Here is a 24,229-nt window from a genome sequence, read left to right on the forward strand (position 1 = left end):
TGAGTATGACATGATCAAATAAATGTTAAAATGACACGTCAGAGCAATCACATGAGATCATTTCCAAAGTTTTAAAATCAGCTAATACCCCATTTCACTTGGCAGAAACCTAGAACAACCAGTTCCCCACAGAGCATGACACTAAAATATGGAATCTGTTTAAAAAAAGAAATTCAGGATCATCAAGCCAAACAAAATAACTAGTTTCTCCATTTTGTCAGCATCAATAAGCTGACAGGCACTAAGCTTCATATGGATAGAATGCATCATTTTGTTTCTGTAAAGGACAGTCCCCTTCATATGGAGGAAACCTTATACTTCCAGACAGGGTTGTGCTGAATGTGCTTTAAAAAATAGAAATGATTGTTCTTGTATTTTAAAGGTTAAGGCACGTTTTCTAGTTTTGTGTTGAATGGCTGAGACACTTGTAAAAATGTACATATTTCTGGGAAAGGCTGATTTAAATCTTTTTCTTGTTAAATTACTGTGTATGTTCCCATAGGAAATGCGGTAGAAGAATTATGGGGTGTATTCCATTAAGGAAGTTTAAAGCCAAGACAGCAGCAGGTGTACTCAAATAAGAAGGGAATGCAGTACTTAATGCATGGCAGTTAATTTTTCTTTAACTTTTGCTGAAGAACAGACTTCTGTTGAAGAAGGATTTACTTATTTTTCAATCTGGAACAAGACAGAAGCTTTAGAAGCGATACACCATCTACAAGTTCATTGTTGGTATAACATCAGTATTTGTTTTCAGCTGAATGTGAAAGTGCCAAGGTTTAATTGAAATGGAATGGAAATAAATTATTTGACTGAATTAAACATGAAACTGAAGTAGGAAAGATTTGGGAATAACGAATTAATCATTCCTCTTTAGAAATATTTATGCCTATTCTGAGTATCAGAAAAAAACCCCAGATTGCAGTGAGAATGGAGAAACTGCTTATTTTGAAAACAACCTGACAAAGTAGTATTTTAGTCCTCAAAGTATCCAAATAAGAAACCCCCCAAAATAGCTAACAGTCACATATGATCATTATGGAAAAGAATTTATAAGTTTTGTTTTAACAAAAATCAACTGGAAGACTGGCAATTGCTGCGAGTGTTCAGATTTGGTGAAAAAGGATTTTGAATGTAGTTCTTTAACAAAACAGAACCTGCAGGATTTGAATTTCTGCTCTTTTTAAATGTATGAAGCCCTAAAGAGTAAATTCTGGGTTCCATAATTTCCATGTGACCGTTAGTTGTGTCAACCCATGCCCCATTTACCTAGGTCATCTTTAAGGTCAATGTCAGCATTGGTAGGATTGATAATGGCCTCCACCTCGAAGCCGGCTAAATTACTGATTTCACTGTGAATAAGGTTCAGCTGAAAAGAAAAGCATGAGGTGGGAAATAACAGGACAGCTGGGAAATCACAGAGAAGCTGCAGAAAAGTGAGCTTTGCAACACAGATGGAGATAGCATCACTGCAAACAAATATGCAAAATAAAAGGCAGGTCATAAAGGAGGGTTATTATCCAAATAAAATTCAAACACAAGACTCAAACATTGTTCACACTGGGAGGACATGAACTAACAAGGTCTACTTTGGCTTTAACCTGACCACTATCTGGGATTCTTATTTTATAAGAGGGTATTTGTTTCTCCTCAAAGTACAGATGAAGGACACCCTGATCATTTCTTTAAGTACCAGTTACAGGAACATGCCATGACCCTTGAGCACTGAAACTTGGATAAAAGATGCTCCTCCTCCTTTAAGCCAGTAAACATGAGCACATCCTTGAGAAAGCACATGTGTCTCCAGCAATTCCTCCAGCCTAGCAAGGGGACATGTTCCCTTTTCTTTCCTTATGAGTGGTCACCACATTCTGTATTGCAGCATTTCAGTTTTCAGTTGCACAGTTCTGCAGCCTTTGGAATCAGCTGGGAATGTCCCATAAGCAGCCACTATTATATGCTTATTGCTCGGTTTTATTTGCTTTATTTCCTTTTGTCAGTTATGACAATAGAGATTTTGCCCCCGTCCATTAATGCTCATTAGCTCCTCTAACACCATGTATTTCAAACACACCTTTCAATTTCTCTCTTAACTGCTACAAAATTGGAAGGATTTCTCATGGGCACACAGTAAATTGAGGAAGTCAGCACAGATAATGTATGAGGAAAATATTCTTCCCTGTGAGGGTGCTGAGGCGCTGGCACAGGGTGCCCAGAGAAGCTGTGGCTGCCCCATCCCTGGCAGTGTTCAAGGCCAGGCTGGACACAGGGGCTTGGAGCAACCTGCTCTAATGGAAGGTGTCCCTGCCTGTGTCAGGGGGTTGAAACTGGATAAGCTTTAAGGTCCCTTCCAGCACAAACCATTCTATGAGATCTAGCGATTAACCTCACATCTGTACTACCTGTTCTTAAAAGAATAAAAAGAATTAATGAAACATGAGGAAGTGCAGATTTCAACTTCTAACACCACATTTTGAGCAAGACTTACGAAGTACTGTATAAAATAAGAAGTCAATGAAAAAGTCAGACCAGCAATAGTAACGAACTGATCCTGCCGTGTCCTACTAGTAAGGATGTTTATTTGGAAGTGCTTAGAGGTGTAAAGTGACAGCACAGCGTGCTTCCTACTCATAGTAGAGAAAGTTCTCGTTCATTTATGCAAGCCCTGAAGCCAGCTGCAGCTAAGCCAGGCTTTCCTTTCAATCCCAAACCCACCACGTTCAACCTCTGAAGCATAACGTTCAGGCACAGCAATTTGTCTCATCAATAATAATTTTGTCTCTTGGTTTATATTCCATGTTCTATAAACACAACTCTTCAAATCTTCTCCTTGTGTCCCTTAAATTTAATAGGGAATATGAACTAATTCATGAAACCAGTACAAGTGAATGGGTCATTTAAGGAGGCCAACATCCATGTATTTAAGTTTTATAAATAAACTGTTTCCATTTCATTCATGTGATTATATGAATCGAACTTCTTTCTCTTCTTAAAAGCCTGCAATTTCATGTAATTTGCAGATGGTGCTTGACTAAACTATGCTCCCTCAAAATAGGGTTATTTTGGCTAAAAAACAAGTGCAATTCAGCCCTGCTTTAAGTATGGGTCTGCTGAGGAATTTGTAATAAAATCTAAGCAGGCTTGCTTTCCAAATAGCTTAGAATCCTTTAATATTTCACACATGGTGACTTATTCATACTGGAGTTTGAGTCTTGAGTTTGACTACAAGCAACTGCTGTTTAAAAAATAAAGTCAAATCAAAAACCAAAATGTTAAAAAACAACTTGATGAATTTTGAAATAAGAATAAATAATAATAATAATAAAAAAAAAAATCAATGACAAAACACATGCACACACCAAAAGACTGTTTTGTGGAGATTTTAATACGCTCCTAAGCATATTTTGTTCATTTAGGTGATGCTCTGATTCCTATGTTCTGCAAGTTTATGCCCCAGATGTACTGGCTGCAGAGCATTTTGGTTTCAGACCTCTAACCTATCTCTGTGCCTGCTCATATATGGGACTGACATAGCAACTATGTGGGAATTAAAGTTTCAATTTCACAGTAACATCAAAATGCTTTAAAAGCTGCCCATCACTGACAGCCATTCATACCTCAGTTTAGAATGGCAGCTAAACTTTTGCATTCACTGTTCAATGCAGTGTTAGTGATTGCCAAAACCAATTAAAACACCCCAAAAGTTTTCCTATAGAATTAAATCCTCCAGTGAGTAATTGCTCAATTTTACTACCCAGTATTGTGAAGCATGTATTAGACAGAAGTGATCCCCTAAAGAGCCACTTAAAAACATATAAATAGGCATGACTTGCATATATACATGTGCAGCAAATAATGGACGTAACCTTAGGTAACATTTAAATTACATGTTAGATAAAATACAGGTGGCACTTAGCACATCCATGAATATTCTCTGAGCCAAGCCTTGCATTGCTTATTTCAGAAAAAAATTACCTTTACAGTCTTGGGAGTGTTTCTGGTATGAGTTTCATACAGAAAACTGAATATGCCTGTTGCAGACAACAAACTGAGGTCTCTTAGAAATTCAATCCCCACCTCTAAGGCTCGAGGTCTTACAACTCTGCCTCCACTTTGTAATTGTCTCAGGAAAAACAAACTAGTTGGTGTACAGAACATCATGTTTCCATTAGGACATCACTTGTAGGACGTGCAGTCATTTATCTATTGGCTAGATTCTAATGCTTAGTGTCACGCTGATACACTTCTAAAGGTGTAGCTGAAGGGTTTGTTGCCCTTTCCCAACCTCTAAGAGTTGCTAGCTGAATGTCAGCAAGATTTAATGATTTCATGTCAAGATTTAATGCAGTAATGACATTCTAAAAACAGGGCAATACCCAGGCTTGCAGCATTCTCATTTGTGTTTTCAGTAATTAAATCTGGGGATATTAGAAGCCCTACTACACCTGCAAATGTAACTTCCTTGCAAACGCACTTCCTTTCTGCAAGCTTGGAGCCAAGAAGATTTTTCCCATTAAATACTTATGAAATATGTGATGTTAAGAACAGGATTATTCTCTCCCTTTTCTACATCTAGTCCATTATTTCCTGATCTAACAGGTAGTGGTTTTGCAGACCAAAGAGACATGCTGTAAAGGTGTCCAAAGATGTCACAGGAGGTCCAAAAGATATAGATTATTTGTTTGGTTGGGTTTTTCAGTCTCAGGTTTCTGTGTTTCCACTGTAGTTTATTAAGAACATACAGAAAATATACTGAAAATCTGTATGTACAAATACAAGAAAAATCAAATAACTCTGATTTATATGAGTATTTTTTCTTTTCAAATGGAAAAGCTCAAAATGTTTTAACATATTAAGCTTTCCTACCGTCATTGTGAAGAGTATCTCCATGTGTGCCTCCATTATGCAAATGTGGAAGGCAACAAAGGGAGAGGAGATGATTTACAGTACCTCTGACTTGGCCTAAGCCAGAGTCATGTTTTTTTTCCAGGCTTCCAGCTGAACCTGAGCACGCTGTCCTCCCTATCCAAGAAACTAGTGTATTTTAACTTCCTTCAAAATGCTGCTTAAAGGAAAGCAAGGCTCTGCTGAACAGAAGGAAGATCCTGCCCTTCTGCCCTCATGCTTTCCAAGCAAGCAACACACACACATCTAAGGAATCAAACTGCAACTCTACTGTCTGCAATCACTATTGACAAAATTCTTAGTTCATCATGTTTATGAATACCTTGTGGCATTCATTTAAGACAACTCTAACAAATGTGATTTTTTGCTGTTAAGCATCAGACTTAAATTTAGACAACTAGTTTAAGAACCAAATAGTATCTTTTTAAGCAGCAATTGCATGTAGAAATGGCTGAGCAGAAGCATTTACCAGATTAAAAGTCACTAGACTGTTTTTGGAGAGAATCGTTACATTGAAATTGTAAATTTGCCAACTAAATAGCACTTATTTGGGACTGCCAAGTGTCACTTAAATAACTAACCACCACCTTTTGCAGGCTGCTAAACCTGCACGTAGCAGCAGACATCCTGTCACGCCCAGGATCTCCTGGCCCATGCAAAACACACCTCATGTTTAGGAGCATTCAACTCCCACCAGTTCCATGACTGACAGTTTTATCTTTGCCTTTTTTAACACAAGAAAAGCAAAACTATTTTGGTAATTTTGAAAATAATTTCTAGGGAATGGTCTGAAAATATTTCTGGGAATAAGCCACCATGGGGTGGTTTTTTTTGTTGTTGTTATTTTTATGCTAAAAAAGATCTCTTTGATCATTACAGTGTAAAGAGTTTTTGCATTTTAAGCCTTCTACATTTTCAGTCTTAGAAGAATTTAGGTTGGTTTCAACATGCTATTTTGGGGGTACAAATCAGAAAAGAGATATGAATACATCATTCATCAGCTCAAGCAAGGCAAGAATTTAATTTTTAACTCACACAGAATACAGAAGATTCTTATATTTGTCAGGCAGAGCCTAACTTTAGATTTGTACACTAACCATTTACTGCCTCTGAAGACAGTTTCTGCCAGGGAATCAGAAGCAACTATCATTTGTGCTAGACATCTCCACAGCAGCTATGCATGCTCTACCCCTCAGAAAATAATCCATTTCATTTGGAATGTTCTCTCCAAATGGAGAGGGTTTCATTTTTGTTACAAATAAACGCTAAAACCTGCCTCCTCTCATGTGCAGGGCTAACTGACAATGAACCAGTACAGGGATGGACATGTCACACCACTAATTTTTTCTAGGGGGCTGCCCTCCATGTGGATGAGGAAGCCAGAAAGTCCATTTCCCAGTGTAAGGTACTCACTGGAAAGCTCTACAACAGGCACTGGCTTTGCTCATCACAGCTTAAAGCAGTCCTGGAGCCTAAGACTGTCTCCTTCTGAGTCCAGCAGCAAAGCCCAACTGATTTGATGGGTCAGTCTTGCTGGTAAGACACCACTAGGTGTTACTACAGATTGCCTATGGTAACTAAAAGCTGTTCAAAGTCATGTCCAAAAGTCTGACGTTACTTGCTTTCTTGAAACACTAATGTATTTTATAAGTTTGGGGTTCTGATTTAGTCATCAGAATGCTTTAAGTATGCTCAAAACCAGCCCCCTAGCAGTAGTCAAACAACAAGTCCCTACCAAAGCAGCAGTCTGGCTCTAGCTGTAAAATTCAATGTGGAAAATCAAAACTCTTGCAAAAAATAATGATACTCTCATGCATGTTAAACTGAGCAAACAAACCGTGGAAGGGTAAATGGAGAACAACCTCAGTATGAAATAAAAATGAGTCAGAGGAGATGCATTCCACAATGGACAATGGCTCATCTTTTATGACTTACAACACAATGAGCTGATTACTGAATGATAGAAGAAAGATGCAGTTTTACTTCACAAAATTTTCTATCATGAACTAAAGGCAGGTTTCAAGATAAAAGACCAAATTAATTTAATGAATTGTCTCTTTAACTGGATCCTCTCTTTAAGCAGGTATTTCTATTAGACCACCCCATGTCCCAAAGCATATTCACAGGGAAAAAAGGATTGTTGACTTCTAGCTTTTCATAAAAAGCATCATTCATTATTACACAGCATTAACTTTTGTAAATAACAAAGCAGAACAAAACATAAAACCACTATTATGAACAGATGTCTAAAAGAGGTTTTGATAAAAACCTGGAAATCATTTCCATCATCAATGAAGCAGGCTGCCCATTGGAAAAAGACAGTTCATTTTTAAGATTATCTTTGGCAGAAGGTTAGCTGGAACAATTCTGCTATTATGAATAAGGTGAGACAGATACAAGCACACAGGCTTGCCTTCTCTTTGAGTATTTATGAAGCCATTTGAAGACTCTTCTGTATCTTTTTAAAGTGTTTTAAAAGTTGTTTCAGAGAACTTCTTTGTTCAAAAATTAACATACATCTCCTCAAGTGCTCAGTGGGGAAATGTCCATTGTACCTAGGTGGTTTGGGGAAAGGGGAGGGGTGGAAGGGGGTATTCCCTAAGCAGTACTGAGAAATAGGTATTCATTTAGAAAAATGCAGGAGCATACCTTCTGGCCAAGAAACAGACTTTTGGTGGACAGGACTGTGAAACCATCTGCAGGAGTTCCCTCTGTTGTGCTGTCAGCACTGGCTGATTTGCTCACTTCTCCCTGCTTCTTCTTCCAAAAATACAGTTAATTAGTTAACTCAAGGCTGAGAGAAACAGTTTGATAACACTAAGATATATGACATGCCATAAATGCTCACAGGCAATAAAGTGCCAGTACAAACACCAGCATTCAGATTTTAACCTTTAGTCTGACTGAAGTGACTGATTACAGCTGAAGGAATCAATAAGAAAAGTGACCCCAATCTCTTTATATCTACATAAGTCTTTTCTTGCCTATCACAGTGCACAGTTCAGATGACAGTTGTCTTAAATAAGAAAACAAACAGGCTGAAACTTTTAACAGTTTCCTAATGGCTTGTGTGGAAAAAGATAAGGTACCTGCTCACATGCATGAACAGACATTCATTCTAAGGTTAAAACTGACTTGCCAGAGTGCAAATTCTCTCCCTCTGTGAAGGGAGGAGCTCCCAGACATCACAAAGTTCTGTTTTAGAAATACTGCTTTGTAATCTGGCCATCCTTACAGCCAGGGTCAGAAGAATACATCTACTTTCCACCTGCCTAGTAGTAGGAAATTAACTGAATCATTTTCTTGTCTTGTTTAACATTGTCACTTTCCTTTATCTCCACTAAAGCTGTAGGTGGAGAGGGAGTTCCCCTCCGCCACCATTCCTTTTCTCAACTGTGTTCCTGAAGTAAAATAACAGGTTTCAGGAATGAATTCATTTACTGAATAGAAAGGAGAATTAGGAACATTTTGAAAAGGATGTTTCATGGAGACAGTGAATTGACTGCTGTGGTTATAAAGTCAATCTGTGCCAAAAATAATTTCATATTTTCAATAAAATTACTACTTATGATTTCATATAAACACTTGGTGCCTCAGCAGTACCTGTGCTGAAGCTAAAAAGCACACCTGGAATATTAAGCAAGCCACTGTTCTCCTATTGGCCCTTTCCAAAGTATATAAAGTAAATCTGTGGCTGAGCAACTAAAATGACTTCAATGCAAAGGTATATTGGTGCTTCTAGAAGCTGTAACCATGCTTTGCTTTACACAAATGTTTTGGAAATTAGATTTTCATGGGCCCTATTTCAATTCCCCAGGAGTTTACTGTTAGCCAAATACCAGTATAGTAAGCAGACAATACAGTTTATTGTGTGGAAGAAAAACAGAAACCCACAACAGACTTCCTGCTTTTGTAATCAAGTAAGGGGAAAAAATTCCAGATTTAGGGAAATTATTAGTGCATGGCTATTAGAAGTACTGCACTTGAAATGGCAGCTAGTCCGTGTTCCAAGAGAGAAAACTAAATTCAACAGTTCAAAACAAGAGTGAAACTATCATGTGAGTGACAAGTAATTAGTAACAGAGACATAGAGGATGAATACAGAAGCTTTGTTTGAGCTGGAAGGCAACTTTTCACATGCACTGTCCATTTCATGTGAAATTCATGTACTTTTCTTTCCACTTTCATTACCTGTGGCTTGACAGTAGTTGTTATGCAAAGCAAACAAAATCACATTTCAAATTTTATTACCAGGAATTTATAAAACCCCAAATCTAAACATGGAATAGTCTCATCTATAACATACTAAGAGCAGAGAAAGACATTTGTTAGTCTTCAGCTCACCCAAAGACATCCTGTGTAGCCACAATACAGTTTCTCTGGTGTTGCATGAGACTCAGCTACCTGATCTAGCAGTACTGCATCCTTTGTCAGGGGTATTTCACACTCCTTGGGTTTCATCAAATCAACTAACTATGAAGAACCTTACACCAAACTGGACCAAACCAAAATGCATTAAAAATCACAACACTCAAAACCAGGACTGACATGTTGACAGCTGAATACGTTGCTACAACCCAAGTGACTTAGGCTGTTGTTTTTCTTCAGCATTTAAAATTGCAAAATGCTGCTTTAGTTTGACTTTACTTTTGGGGGAAAAAAAACCCAAAAAACCCCAAAAACATCCCAAACCCCTGGATTCCTTGTTTCTTGCAGGCCCATAGCAATACCTGAACAAAGTCCAAGCGAGTTTACTCTGCCCAGCCCAATGCAGGCACCTGCAAGTCACAGCAGAGCTGCCCCGCCAGTCGCTATGATCTCCTTTGCTCATGGTAATGCATGACTTAGCCTCCACACACTCCCTTCTTCTGTTTTTTTTTTGTGTCTTCAGCCTGTGCCCACCTAACACTGTTTCATACAGTGTATTTGCAGCTTTCCTGCTGTCTATCCTGCAGACCTGTGCCACTTTAGAGGGTTGTCAGACTTCCAGCCACAGTAGGGAGAGGGCAGCACTCCCTTCAGCATTTGCTTACGCTGCCGCTGTCATCGTTACTGTGAACAACATGTGCAACAAACCATCTACCCTACGTGCTGCTCCCTGCAGCTACTACTAGCAAGCTTGTCTGGGTTTAAAATGAACAGATTACTCTACCTTGGATTTCCTTGCCCCTTTCTTGCCGCCTGTTTTCTTTGATACAGTTTTTTTCTGTGATGGAGACTTTGCCTTCTTTGCTGGAGGTGGTGTGATGATGGCTTCCAGTTTTCCTTTTGATCCCCGCTTCTTTGCCAGCAGCTCTGGGTGAATATTGGGTAACACTCCACCACTGGCTATGGTGACCCCTTTCAATAGCTAATGAAAAAATAAAAACCAAGTTGCAGGTGACAAATCCAGCATTTACTCACCAATCAACAGAAAATGGCATTTACTGCAAATGTTGTACATTGCCTTGAGATTTAACTCAACACATTGTCCTTAGAGACATGAAATATATGAAATGAAGCTGATTGTGTGCTAGATTTTAACTATAAAGGGATTACGTATTCTTCCTGCACACATGCTTGTAACTGCCAGTACCTCCTGAGTTCACACAAGGTCTGTTTCTGTGAAGCAGTAAAATGAAGATTGTTATCCAGCTACGAGACAACAGGACAGCCCCAAGCACAGACCCAAGGGCTCTGCAGGGCAGCCTGTGAGAGAGAAATGGGACCCCAAAGTCCATCTGCAATGGGTACCATGCTGTGGTATGTCCCAGCTGCTGAATTTTCTTGAAGGTGCATTTTTAAAACAGACTTGTTTTTCTATAGAAAAAAGAAATCTCAAGTGGAGGGTAACATTCACACAAATCTCTATACCTGGAAGTCTTTCTTCAAGAAAATCTTTATGTAGTTGAAGAAAAGAGAATCAGAAGTATGCAGTTCATTCAAGCCTTTAAAAGCAGAGGTGAAATATATCATGTTCTGTATTTAAAACCACTTTAACCCATTTTTTATACATCTAACAGGGACTTATTCACAATCCAGGAGGATACAAATGGTGACAAAGTCCCTCAGGTACTCCCACCTTCTGATTTGTGTTTACTGCTTGCCAACCATAACTCAGTGAGGCTCCAGGATTACAAAAGGATGATGAATGGAAAATATTACCAAATTTCAGACAAAGCCAGAAGGAGGGTGGTTTGGGGATATTATTTGCCCCATCACAATATAAAGGTTTGGAAAAAGTATCTTTTCAAAGGTGTTTTTACAGCACCTCACACAAAGGTGCATTAATCTTTGCCAGTGCCTCTGGCTGACACCACTGCACTGTAATAATAAAGTCCAAGTTTTTTGTGGCCAACTTAAAAGCATCTTGAAAGCTACAAAGGACACAGACTTGCAAGAGTTCCAGAGCTCTTAATTCTGTGGTCACAGTGACAGACTTCAATGGGAACAGGATAGGTCTCACTAAGCCTTAAACTACATAAGGGGGAAAACAAAAACAAACAGAAAACCTCATCTGCAAGATTTTTCTGTCTTTGTAGAGTTTATGACAACGTCCAACTGTAACATAAGTGGTTGTAATAGTGCAAGCAAATGTCATGTTACATGTCCATTGCATTTTTACATGTTTTAAGAGTCCTGAAATGCATAATTAAGCTGAGTGCTGCTGTTAGTTACACAGGCAGTGTGCTAGTGAGGGAAGGAGCAGATTCCTGGTGGGTTACTCAATAAGCAGAGGTCTTGAGTTACAAGCCAGCTATATGGAAAGACAATTTAAAAAGCCCTAAAGGAAATCCTGGCCCTCACATGGTGGAGTTTTTCTTACCTGATTTAATTCTTCATCATTTGCTACAGCCAACAGGATGTGTCTAGGGGTGACTCGACCCTTCTTGTTGTCCCTTGCTGCATTTCCAGCCAATTCCAGAATTTCCGCTGGGAAAAAAGTAAGCCCCTTTTAATTACGATGTGATCATTAAGAGAAATCAATGTATTATTTAGCATCCATGCAAAAAGATATCTTAATTAGATCCTGTTATTCCTGGCTGCTGTAGAATACCATCAATTGGTATCCACTTTTAAAACTGTAGTTTTCTTTTTGAATGTCTAACCCCTGAAGGGTGAATGAGCATTTCAAATCCTGTGTTCTAAATTGCATTTACTTTTTTGTCCTTTTAAAGCAGTTCCCCTAAATTCTTGACTTCACAGTGTTGTTCTCAAGGCCACTGTGTGTTCATGTCCCAGGATCCCTCTCCTGTCAGGTGACAGAGTTCTAGATGTACATATGCTGTAGGTTTTTTCTCCTCAAACCTGTCATAAATTTGAGTTCTGGCATGCACCACTTCTACTTTTTTATCACTGGAAAAGATGCTGTTCCCACTTTCTCATTTTAGCATTATGGAAGCATACAAACACACATCCAAGTTGGGACACTAAAAATACAAACTCTGCTGCTACACTACAATGATTTTATTTTTTCCTCTGAGAAGAACTTTCTGTCCAGAAGAAGTAATTGATGAATCATGTTTGTTTGCTGCTAGTAAATTATCCCTTAGAAGAAATATCCAGTCCTGACAAAACACATTTAACAGCTGGGCATAGGATGGCTTTTATTAGAATTAGGAAAGATTAACTTGTTCCCCTGCAAGGTTCTATGAAGCAAAAGGCTGGGGCATTACCTGCTAACTTATCTGTCTTCTACTCAACAAGCCTTAGGCAAAGAATGCTGTTAATTACAAGAAAGTCAGGGGAACAATTCAAGAAGTGACATAACATGTTTATCTGACTGCAATTATGTGCAGTTGCTGTCTCCATTATCTTTCATCTCCTTCTGCACAGACTGTGCTTCACTACTGCTTTTGGTGTATTTCCTCTTGAAAACCTGGTGGTGTTTGAAGAAAAAGGGAGAAAAAAAAACCAAACCCTTCTTTTTTACATCTCTTACACACTAATATATTGAAATTTCACATTAGAATAAGCTGTGAGATTGATTTCACATTTAACAACTGACTATACCATGAAAGCTCTCCCATAAGCTTGCGGTAGAGGCAAATGGAACTGAATTAAGACATTAATCTGGAAATGAAAAAGACTAAAATCAAAGGCCACATGACCACATATCTTTACCATTACAAATAGTAAATCTTAAGTAATACTATATAGCACAGACTACATCTTCTCATTAGCCCAAGTTTAATATGATTCTCCAATTATTTTTTCATCCTAAGTCCCGTAATAAGCTAGTTATGACAGCTGCTTCTGGATGTTCTACACTTAAATTGATCTGATCAAGGATTTTGGTAGGCTTTCACTAGTTTTATGTTCTTCAAAGAGCACAATTAACTTTATTACAGGATGAGATAGAATATTAAGTCCAAGTCCTCCCAAACTCAACATTTCATTCTGATAAATGCTTTAATTTCTTTTTAAAGCAGGATTAGCACGGTAAGGTCAACCTGACCATGCTTTCCACACCTCCAAAGAACTCAGTTAAGCTTGCATAATCCTTTTCACATACTTCTCAGAAGCCACAGCTTGCACATGTGTGGTTTAGCTTGCATTCAGCACTGCATACAACCACATGTGACAGAAGACCCGATTTGCCTTCCAACAGACAAGCTGGGTACACCCTGTGCATCCCCACTGACCTCAGGAGGACCCTGTATCTCCACCTCTCTACATCAGGAGTTGTTTTGTTTGTATCTTAGACATTATTAATGGCTAAAAAGCATGGGAAGGATTTGCTGCAAGCAGCAGACTACTTTGGTTTGCCTCTGCTTCCCCCACCTCCGCTCCTTTACTGCATCAGGCACTGCTAAACAGTTGGGCCGTGTTATTCTCTGCGACTGATCAGCATAACTATGCAGACAGGTCATTTTGTAACTAAAGAGTCTAAGAAAGTGTTATGCCTGTAAAGCACAGAGGAATGTTTTATTTGTTCCTCATAAAACTGAAATGTCTGCCTTGTACAGTGGAGAACTGTTCTTGTAAGTGCTAAGCCCTCTTCCTTGGACAGGAAACTCGTTTTGAAATTACAGTTTTCTAATGGTCCTTTAGGGAAGTTGAGGTACCCCACTTCCCTTCCAGGAACAGAACCCTTTGCACTGGTGTTGAGGACCACAAAAGTGGAGCTTGGGGACAGGGAGAGAGGAGGAGAAGGGCATGGAGGGTGGAATTTTTCTTCTGGCCTTCTCCTCAGCTCTCCAATAATAATCAAGTACTGCTTGTGCACACACAGAGATCCAGCAGAACTCAGCTGTGCACACAAGGCTGGTCGAAGGGGGGACCCTTCCCTCTCTAAAAGCAGAAGACTGGGAGGTATTTGAGCTGAAGCCAATATAGGCAACAATTTTTTGATTTAGCACTGACAGAGACAAATCCCATCCAAACCCAACAGATCCAAACACTTACAGATGCTAGAAATGGAGACTTTCTGGATCTGGATGGGGTCCGGACTACTTGCCTGTATTTTTCTTGCAGCCAGCTTTATTCTTATGCTCCCTGAATTCTAAAGATTTAAACTGTGTTTCATCCATGTTTTGAACCAATTTTCAATTAGATTAAAATCTATCTCTCTCTGTACAGGAGCTGATTCAAATTGCTAGAATAATCACTCTGGATTTAGGTGTGGAGCTGGAAAGAGTAGTAGGTGGGAAAAGGTATTTAAAATTGAGATTGGATCTCAATTCTTAGGTCAGACCTATCTTTAGAAGTGCCATTCTACCAGGTGCAAAGGTTTGCGTCATTGAGGAGTTCTGTTTCATCTTCCAACAGTGGGAAAAAACCAACATGAAAGAAAACACCAACTCCTGAAACTGAACAGGATCAAGAGAAAAAGCTTTGCTTGTAACTGTTGAGGCAAAGCAAGTTTTAAGAGCTTCCATGACATCAGGATTCACTCAGCTTTTATTTACCCAGCCAGACTCAGCCTGTATTTATCCAGCCAGGCTCAGCTTGTACTTATCCAGCCAGAAGACCAAAACAAGGAAAGTTTACAAAAATGAGGCCTCACAAAAAGGATGGAAGTTGCATAATGTCTATTCCATTCCTTTCATATATTGACTCAAGGCATTTCCCCCCCTAGAAAATAATTACACCACCACCACCACTCAGGCAAAAGGCAACTCTGAGACACACTTTACAGAAGGGCTGAACACCAAAATCTATATTTCTTAAAAAATGAGGAAAACATACAAGTTATTCACTATAATAAGTTTTTGAAGATATAATTTTTCAATTACTACATACTGAAATCTTAGGTTAATATGAAGAGATGCTCTTCATATTTGCACAACTGATGACTTCAGTCCTTTTCAATAATTTGAACCAAAAAAACCCTCAGAACAACATGCATTGCTTTAACTGCCATACATTTTATACATACATGTATAGAACCATGCAGTGAAAAAACTGTGGGAAGTACATGATTAGGAAAGGAAAAACTTGATTAGGAATGCCATGGCAGCATGGGATATATTCATGTATGGACAGCTGTTATGTAGCCTTAGAAACGTGACTATAACATTAACACATTGATCTGATTTAAAAGACACAGCTATTATTAATATTTTTCTTTTTTCAGTCATCATTAAGTGGAAGACGAAAGTGGGAAGAGAAAGTTAAGAAGTTTTCTCTTAATATTTAACTTAAAGGCTGTTCTCATTTATATCACTTGAAATAATCCTCTGTAATATATAGAACTAGGCAAATGGCTATGGGTAATGAAAGCTGGTCTAAGCCTGGTCTCAGCACTTGAACCAAACCCACTTTTCTTGTGCTGAGGTTTTTAAAGTTCAGTTACAGATTTTAAAACAGGTTCTGTATCTTTGTACTTCAGCCTGAGATAAGACCACAGGAAAAACTGTTCTCAAGGCATTTCCTATTCAAACACAACCAAAAAGTATTAAAGTCTCCACAGAAACCTCATCCTGAAGCAAGTTTTCAGGGCAAGTTCCTCATCCTTTACTTGTGGAGACTCTGGTCATGTCTTGGACATCCTCCCGAGTTCCCAGTTTCATTATTTGCACTTCCCTGTTTTGCAGTGGTACAACTCTGCCTTGAATACCACTGCTTTGGTATTTCACAATACTTGGTGCAGTTTGGAACAAGAACTCCACACAAGGTTAAAATGAAACAAATTACTATTAGCCCAGAACAAAGCAGGCACAGTAGCAACCGCAGACCTGGACAGAAACAAAAGCAAATGCATTCTTCTCCCACTCTAGTTCATTTACCCTGATTTTCAAACAAAATATTACTGATCCTTACTGAAGAAACTGCCTTTAAAGCCTGAATGACAAGGCCTTTAGCTTATCATGCATTCCAGACTATACCACTTTCTAAATGTAAATACTCAAATCAATCTGGGCCGAGTTCATCCCCAAAATGCTTTTTTTCTGTTCTTGGTTTACATCTCCAGCTAAAACCTTGCTGTTGCATTGAATCCCCCTGTCCATCTTCCCTTCAGGGAGATGAAATCATAGCTTTGAAATTAAACTCTTAACAACTAACAGGTGATGTGCTGACACAAAGCCAATTCCTGAACACGCAAGTTCCAACAGGAACAAGGCAGGGGTTTCTAAAAGCTTGTGAAGCCTCCCTCTCCTCAGCAGAAAACTGAAAACAATGTCCAGAAATGAAAGAAAAATGAATGTTGATACAATTCCACTGAGAAAATACATATTTGCTACAAAGCCAACTACATGACAAGGAGCCTGTTTATTGTACTTTAAATTAATCATCCTTCCATCAACATTTTATTGACTTCAGAATCATTTTCCATGATTCCAGAAGGTTTTAACCCAATCAACCCCAATCAACCACGACTGTTAAGAGTTTCCTGCATTCTTCTCTCTGTGTATTCCACCCAATCCCCCTGGAATCTGCAGTTGCGAGAGTGAAAGTAGAACCATTTAACAACACTTTCCCTCTTACGCATTCCAATAAAACAGTTCTCAGCCTTGGTTCAAAGTCATGGAAATCTGATGCAATGAAAATCAATTCAAGAACTTTTATTGCTTTGAACAAGCCTCTATGAAACCTTAACTCTCAACAGGACAATCATTCTCTCTGGATGTGATAAAAACCCCAAACCCTTCAGTCTTTAGTGTCTGAGCTCTATCAAAACTAGGCCCTGTAGAGGAGAACCTGTAACTGTGCCAAGTTATTGTAAGCTTTGCATTTCTGTGAGGCAGATGACAGACTGCTGTTTACATAAAACTCAAGTTGAGGCCACAAAAGCCACTTCCGCTTAGAGCCTTCTGATCTGACTCACACTTCAGCTCTTTTCTACACTTCAATACCATCCATGTTTGATATTTTTTTGGTAAGAGATCCAACATTATTTAACTTTCTAATTCTTTTAATTCCTTGGTTTACTATTTATGCAAATTCTGATACATATTTACCTCTCTGACTAAGTGTCTATATTGACATATCAGTATGCAATGTTAGGGCTTTTATTATGAGAAAATGCTTTGGCTTTTATTGGTTTTCATCAACCTTGATCTGTGTAGCTTGGAGAATAAATTAGGATCCTAACCAACTAAGCAATTCTGTATTGACTTAGCTTTTTAAAGTCAGATATTCACTGAAGTTTACGGAACTACAAGATAAACCAGGCATATAGGTAAGCGCTTACAGGGCTGGAGCCAAGGCAGGGCATGTTAGTGAGAGAAAACATCATTTATATTCATTTGAAGCTGATCAATTCATGCATTTGTTGTTAAGTTCAGAAAGAATGTTGGTCATTCAATTGCTAACAGTGGAAAGTTTTGTATCTAAAGAGGCGCTTTTTACAAGTACAGCAATGTTAAATTGTGACAATCTCACTTCTCATGACACAAGTCTTACCTAGAAGAGGAATGTTACAAAGGAGCTTTGCTATGCTGACATTTTCAAAAGGTCTCCACTTGTGAGGCTATTGCCATCAATAGCCCTGCTATATTTCAGGTACAGTATTGATCCATATTAAGGCAACATGGGATCTGACAGAGGTAGTTCCATGCTTGCTCAAGTAAGGCACAAGTCCTACAAGCCCCCAGTTTATTTTAAACCTCTTTAGGGACACAGTTTGTGGCACAACACTGTAACAGGGACTAGTGCTTCTGTTTAAATAGAAGAAATGGATCTTGGTGTTGAATGCACATTTCAATGGTATCAACGAGAAAGTGACAATTAATTATCTTCTTAAATTTCATTACTCCCTAAGGACCGTTACTTATGGTAGACTCAGAGTGCCTGGAACTTGAACCTGCTTTTAACCTAACGCTTTTTTGCTGTGGACCTCTGAGCTTCTCTCTCTTTCCAAGCAGAAGTGCAGCAGTACATTTGCTTTGACAAACAGGGCAAAGCATTGTTTTCCTCTGTGACCCAGTAAAAGTTTTCAGCAGCAAGCAGAACACAAGAGGTGAAGAGCAGTTCAGGTTGATCGGTTTGCACAGCGGAAAGTGAGCATCTGAAACTTCCTGCATTCGGGAAGGACTTTCATTTTGCAGCCTATCAGCAGCTGGCTTAAGAAAGTTTTCCACATCGAAAATTAATCATGATGAAAATGCAACGAACTGAACTCCAGCACATGAACCTCCATCAAGGGATTCTGGTGACATCAGAAAGCCTGGAAACAAAAACTCAGGTAAGCACCAGAATGCCTCAGATGCAATTCTACCCATGGCATTCAAAAGGTGCTTGTTTTACATTTGAACAAAACACAGGATCAACTGTACACAATGGGCAATAAAACCCCAGTCTAGAGAGAAAAACCTAATGGAGAAAACAGACATTTCATATTTTTCCTATGTTACTTCACTATGTACATGACAAATATAAATCAAAGTCTCATTTCTTCTGTATTCCTGTTCTCCTGCTGTTTTATAAACTTCTCCCTCTCATCTGCCATGACATTTTGGCAATTGAAAATTATTTACAGTGGAGAGAAGACTATGGGGGCCAGGAGGAGGAGAAATCACTTGCAGGCCTGGTTCTTGCTGCCTTTAAATATGCTCCAGAGATTTCTATTTTTTAAGGGCAAAGGAGTATCTTTTTCAGTTAGCAAGAAAGTTTGGACTAGATTGTAACATGTGCAAACTATACATCTGAAGGAAACATACCTGATTGCATGCATGGCTGCACCAGTTCTGACAAATACAAAACACACAACTTCATACAAGTGAAGTTTGTGGCCATCCTCTGGACTGACCTAGTATTTTTCTGTTGACATAAACTGGTACTGATGCACTACTTTGCAAAGCAAGTAAGGAGTGGATTGCAGTTTTCTGAAGTACACGTTAGGGAAGATAAATAGACAATGAACCATTGTAAAACAAATGACACAATAAGGACAAAAGGGATCACTAACACCAAACTTCTTGTCATCTTAAAGCAGGTGATGATAATACTTAAAATTAGTTCTGCAGCAGAAACAGAAATTAATCAAATATGCTAACTAATCCCTGCAAGACAGGCACTGACTGCAAGTGCTACTGCAAAGAAGAAATAAGAACCATGCATTATAGTTCTTCTGCATCCACACTATTCCTCCAGACTAAAGAAAGGAAGCACTTGCTTCAATATTGGTATAACTCAAAGGTACCTTATGCACATTCATCCATGAATAGATACTTGCATCCTGTTTAAAGTGGACATTACACTTTGTTTTCTTAGATGAAAAGCAGGGAAGAATAAGTAGTAGTATGCTTAAGAAACAAAACTGCATCCACTGAGTATGCTGATGAGACAATTATGCTGTAATATTACTTGTAAGGAAGAAGAACCTTCAGTGAATAAGTAAGAGGAGGAGAATACTCTCTTTGCAACCTCTTTATGTCAAGTATATCAAAATGAAAGATAAGGGAAACCACTTTATTAGCTAAGACCAGAAGACAAATTGTACATCTAATAATACTGTAGTTTTATTATTACTTCTGAAGTTACTGTAACAGACAACACAGGGATGACGCACTCCAGCCAGCCCCTGTAGATGAAGTCGTCAGAAGCCAAGAGACTAAAATTCAGCACAGCAAAGATGCACAGTTTTTAGTTCACAGCAACTGAAGCAGCCAGATTAATTCCTGTGTGCTAAAACAGCATGTGTTCCTGCTAGTGGAGCTGTACTGTGTATGAACAGGCTAATACAGAAGTAAGAGAGCAGCATAAATGTAGTTTGAAAAGGCATTTAATTGGGCACAGACTGAAGAAGGGCTTAAATTACAAAAGGCCCCATGCACTACAGGGAATTACAGACTATGTTATTTTTACTTCTCATGAGTAGCTGTACATGCATGGTAACAGTAAGTTACCTTCAAAGTACCAAGTGGATAAAGTCATAACTACAGATGGATCCCGAACAAAAACTCCAAGTCTGAACAGCTGGAAGCATTACAGAAGTTCAAATCTCTAACTGAACCAAACCAAAACCTCAGATCTGAGCACATTTTAGGCTAATTTCAGATTTATAGAGTTAAACTTCAGCAAAACCCAGCAAAATTTAGCACCTCATCTTCTAAAGGATTAAAATCAGTGCCATATTCTGCACACACGAGACTGTTTTCAAACCTGAGTAGGTTCCTTTCTATTAGGTCACATCCCTGCCATCTCTCCTCCTGGTCTTTTCTGAAGTTCTTCTTTCCTACAACTGTTTTTGATATTTTATGTTTCTCCTCTCCTTCCTGGATGCACAGGATTGGGGTTTTGATGTAGCCGATTTATTAGCATGCCACTTCACATGGTCTCCTTCCTATTATGTCACGTTCTTGCTTTTACTTTGAAATGGTTGAAGTGCTTTGATTTAGTCTCAGATCATGTGCTGACCTGACCATCTTTAACAACTCTCCTGCAGAGAAGTCAGGATTTCTCTGGATTTGTGAAGTAATAACTTACATGAGGTTAAAAGAACACAAACCAAAAAGCTCCAAGCACCCCATTTCAAGGGAGTGTTTCTGAATTATACTGGAAAAAATAAATGACTTGAAGTTCAGAAAACATACTGAGCACTAAAGGTGAAAAAAAATCACACTATATAGAGTGTGAAAAACTTAGAGAAAGGGAAAAAACCCTAAACCCACCACACTGAAATAGTCATAAACCATAGAGCTCAGGAAAGAAAAGAGTATCTGTGCTTTTGAGATGCATTTATGTATGAGAATGAAAGACAACCCTGAGATACAAGATACTAAGACTATCTACCTTGCCTTCAGAGGAGGAAAAAAACCCAAGAAAACCAGCTTAAACATATTTAAAGGGAGAGGGAAAAAAAAAGAAGGTTCTTTTCCCCTTAGCTCTCCTTCCCCCTTGCCTTTTCTCTTCTTCCTAAGGAAGCCATGTATGCAATTGTTTTTGGCTTTGTTGTTAACCTCCTCAGAGAGTTTCCCAGGATGCCCAGCAGTTAAAGAAACACCTTTATTTCCCAGCCTATTCTTGGCTGGCCAAGCCACCTCAGTAAACACTTTAAATCAGAAAGTTAAGCAATACCATGTGCTGCTCATTAGCAGTGCCTGAAGCTCACCTGTATTGTTCTGCTGCTTTAAAAGGGCAGCATTCAAAGCACCCTTCACCCTAAGAAGCATTTTATTTGAGTTGTTATTGCTGTAAGCAGGAACCAAGCTGAAGGAAATGTTAATTTTTTTTTAAGGCCATCTATGAAGTTTAAAAGCATTCTTTGAAAGAAAAGGCCCAAATAAAGAAAACTATGAACATGGACAAGTGAAAGAAACAAAAAAGGTATTTGATGGCTAAGAAAATTCAGTAAGGTAATAATATCAACACGTTACAGAAAACAACTATTATTCTCTAATGTTACCAATCTTCATCTTTAGGGAAAAACAAGTAGATAGACTATTTGTGTTCTTCAATGTCCATATCCATTATAAGATGTAACCAAAATTGCCTTAAGAGTCAGGTCACTTCAATTTTAAATGCTCCCAGCAAAGTTAAACCACATGTTTTGCTACTTTGTGCTTAAGTCAAAGAAAGAATGTATTGCTTCCTCAGAGGCTCCATTACAACTTAAGAGACTACTCTCCCCTGAAACACTTGAACCTGCTTAACCAAAACACTGACATAAGCTGGAAAAATAAACACTGCTATGAGAAATTAGATCCAATTCAAGCTTTTCCTTTGTCATGCTAACAGCATCTCTATCCAAACAGTAACCCATCTACCACTTGTGCTTTTTGCCAGATCCCCAGCCTACAGGTATACACTTGCAAGTCAATCTGGCCATGTGAATGTGACTGAACTGGTGGTTTATTCTTACCCATTTTTTTAAATTTATTTTAAGAAAGCCAATATTGCAAAAAGCCCATATGTTGATGCTACTGCAGTTGGGGTTAATCTTCCATTAAAACACTACTTTTGTAATGTTGTTTGTGGGATAAAATTGCAACATTTTAAATTTCATTTGAGAACTGCTATGTAAAGATTACTTTCATGTCTAGTTGTATATGTCTTTGGGAAAAGCATTTTCTTCCTGCGAAACTTCTTTCAAAATGGAGGAAAAATAACACTTCCATTCTCCTTCAATGAGGACAAGATAATTATTTAAGGTGTTCTCATTCTGATGTGATGAGAGGAACATAGAAAGGACTACACATGCAAGCAAATAAGCTATGTTGATCTGCAGCAGACGAACAGAGTGTGCATTTATACACAGACTCCACCAAACAAACTGCAAGCAGCATATGTAGTCTAAAAAATAATCTGTAAATTCAACAGAAATGTTTAAACAACACTGTAAGCAACCTCAGCCCTGTGTAAACACCGAGAAACTCTCTATGTAAAAGGAATGTATATGCTTAACAAACAATTATAACCCAAAGCCATCAGGCACAAAGTCAGAGCAGAAAGCACTGCAACACTGTAGGCCCAGTCCATATGCACTGATGTTAATGAATCCCACTGCCTGCCCATGTGGAAGAAGTGTTTACAGGTCAAAGCAGATGCAGTGCTGGAATGCACAAAAGCCATCCAAGCTCTGAGGCAAGGGTAGGGGATACCTTGATTTTGGCTTAGATGCGTGATCAGCATAGCACACACTTCAGCTACAACTTCTTGGGTCATCCCTAAATCAGAGGATCTTTCTCATTTTTTCTGTGCAAAATTCAGTTTGTATTATTACTTTCACATTGTTCAACAAAACCTACCAGTCAGATATTCCAGTACAGCAGCCATGTACACTGGAGCACCAACGCCAATTCTGTACTTGGGGTGGCCTTTCTTAATGTAACGTAGCATTCTTCCAACAGGGAATATGACCCCAGCCTTTGCAGAGCGCGAAGTCTTGGTTGACTTCTTCTTTCCACCCCTGCTGGACATTTTGTCTGTGTTGGCTCTGGAACAGCACTCTACGTATTTGGAAGGAAACAAAAAGGGAATAAAAGGTTATCAATAAGGACTGACGCTATAATACCATATATTGAATTTCTAGAAAAGCTAGTATTTTGGGGTAGGCAATGTATTAGGGTGCTTAAAACATACAGATAAGTTGCCTTTTTAGAGTATATACAAGAACCTAAAATAACTTTCTACAGGATGTTTATTTGCCATTGCAAAACTGGCATCATTTTATACAGTAAATATATAAGCCAGAGAAATTCTTTCCTATAAACTTGCTTAGAAATTTCTTTTCTGAAATTCCTAACCGATTTAAGCCAGTACCATTAATGCAGCAAAGTGTGATAACTACCTAATGTAGAGCTGCTGCATTAAAGCAGAGGATGCTTTCTGCAAGGACACAACCCTTTGCTCTCTGGGAAAAACTCCTGACTGGGCATTTGAACAGTTGTGGTAGGACTGTTATGCTCATGAATAACTATGTTCCTAACCAGGAAAAATTGTATCCACTAAAGCTTTCATAAAATAGATTCACCTTCCTCAAAAAATTAGGTATTTTCAAGTATGTATGAATTCAGAGAACAAAGCCTATGCATGGCAAAACACATCTCCTAGACACTAAATGTTTATTTTCAGAAAGATCTGAAATGAACCCCTTCAGATTTGAACCCACTGGAAACCAACTATCCTACACTGAAGGCCACACTACTTCCACATGCCCCCTAGGAAGCTGATCAACTTCCATCTGCCACCTTTCCTTAACATAACAATGGTCTAAGCACCCCACAGATCTCTGATAACTGCATCTCAGTTCATCTCGGTGGAGATGTCCTACTGCTGATACAGCTGTCAAGCATATTCTTTTTCTCTCCTTCATTTCTGCTCAGGCTGTAAATAGAAGCTGACAAATCCAAAGAGGTGGAGGGTTTACAGGCTCTCAAAGTATCTTTAAAGGTTTAGGCAATGCATTAGGTTTTGAAATTAACTCAGAGGAAAGGAGACAGTCCCCACCTTTCCCTCC

At 38.7% G+C, this 24,229-nt stretch overlaps 1 protein-coding gene across 6 annotated transcripts in view; it reads right to left on the minus strand.

Moving 5' to 3' along the window:
* Positions 1 to 23,213, minus strand: part of LOC104408773 (core histone macro-H2A.1) — a 35,171-nt gene extending 11,958 nt beyond the window's left edge. The window contains exons 1-6 of one of the 6 annotated variants that reach the window (XM_010018480.1): positions 23,019 to 23,213; positions 11,711 to 11,817; positions 10,058 to 10,255; positions 9,763 to 9,790; positions 7,555 to 7,649; positions 1,270 to 1,369 (exon numbers count right to left, since the gene is read on the minus strand). In XM_010018480.1, coding sequence (XP_010016782.1) covers positions 1,270 to 1,369; positions 7,555 to 7,649; positions 9,763 to 9,790; positions 10,058 to 10,255; positions 11,711 to 11,817; positions 23,019 to 23,190 — 700 coding nt within the window. In that variant the 5' untranslated portion in view covers positions 23,191 to 23,213. Of the gene's footprint in view, positions 1 to 1,269; positions 1,370 to 7,554; positions 7,666 to 9,762; positions 9,791 to 10,057; positions 10,256 to 11,710; positions 11,818 to 23,018 lie in introns of all 6 variants that reach the window. The other 5 variants (XM_010018485.1, XM_010018483.1, XM_010018481.1 and 2 more) reach the window with 5 other exon arrangements.
* Positions 23,214 to 24,229: the final 1,016 nt, after the last annotated feature.

This window comes from Nestor notabilis, unplaced genomic scaffold, assembly GCF_000696875.1.
Source record: "Nestor notabilis isolate BGI_N333 unplaced genomic scaffold, ASM69687v1 scaffold3597, whole genome shotgun sequence".
Taxonomy (NCBI): Eukaryota; Metazoa; Chordata; class Aves; order Psittaciformes; family Psittacidae; genus Nestor; species Nestor notabilis.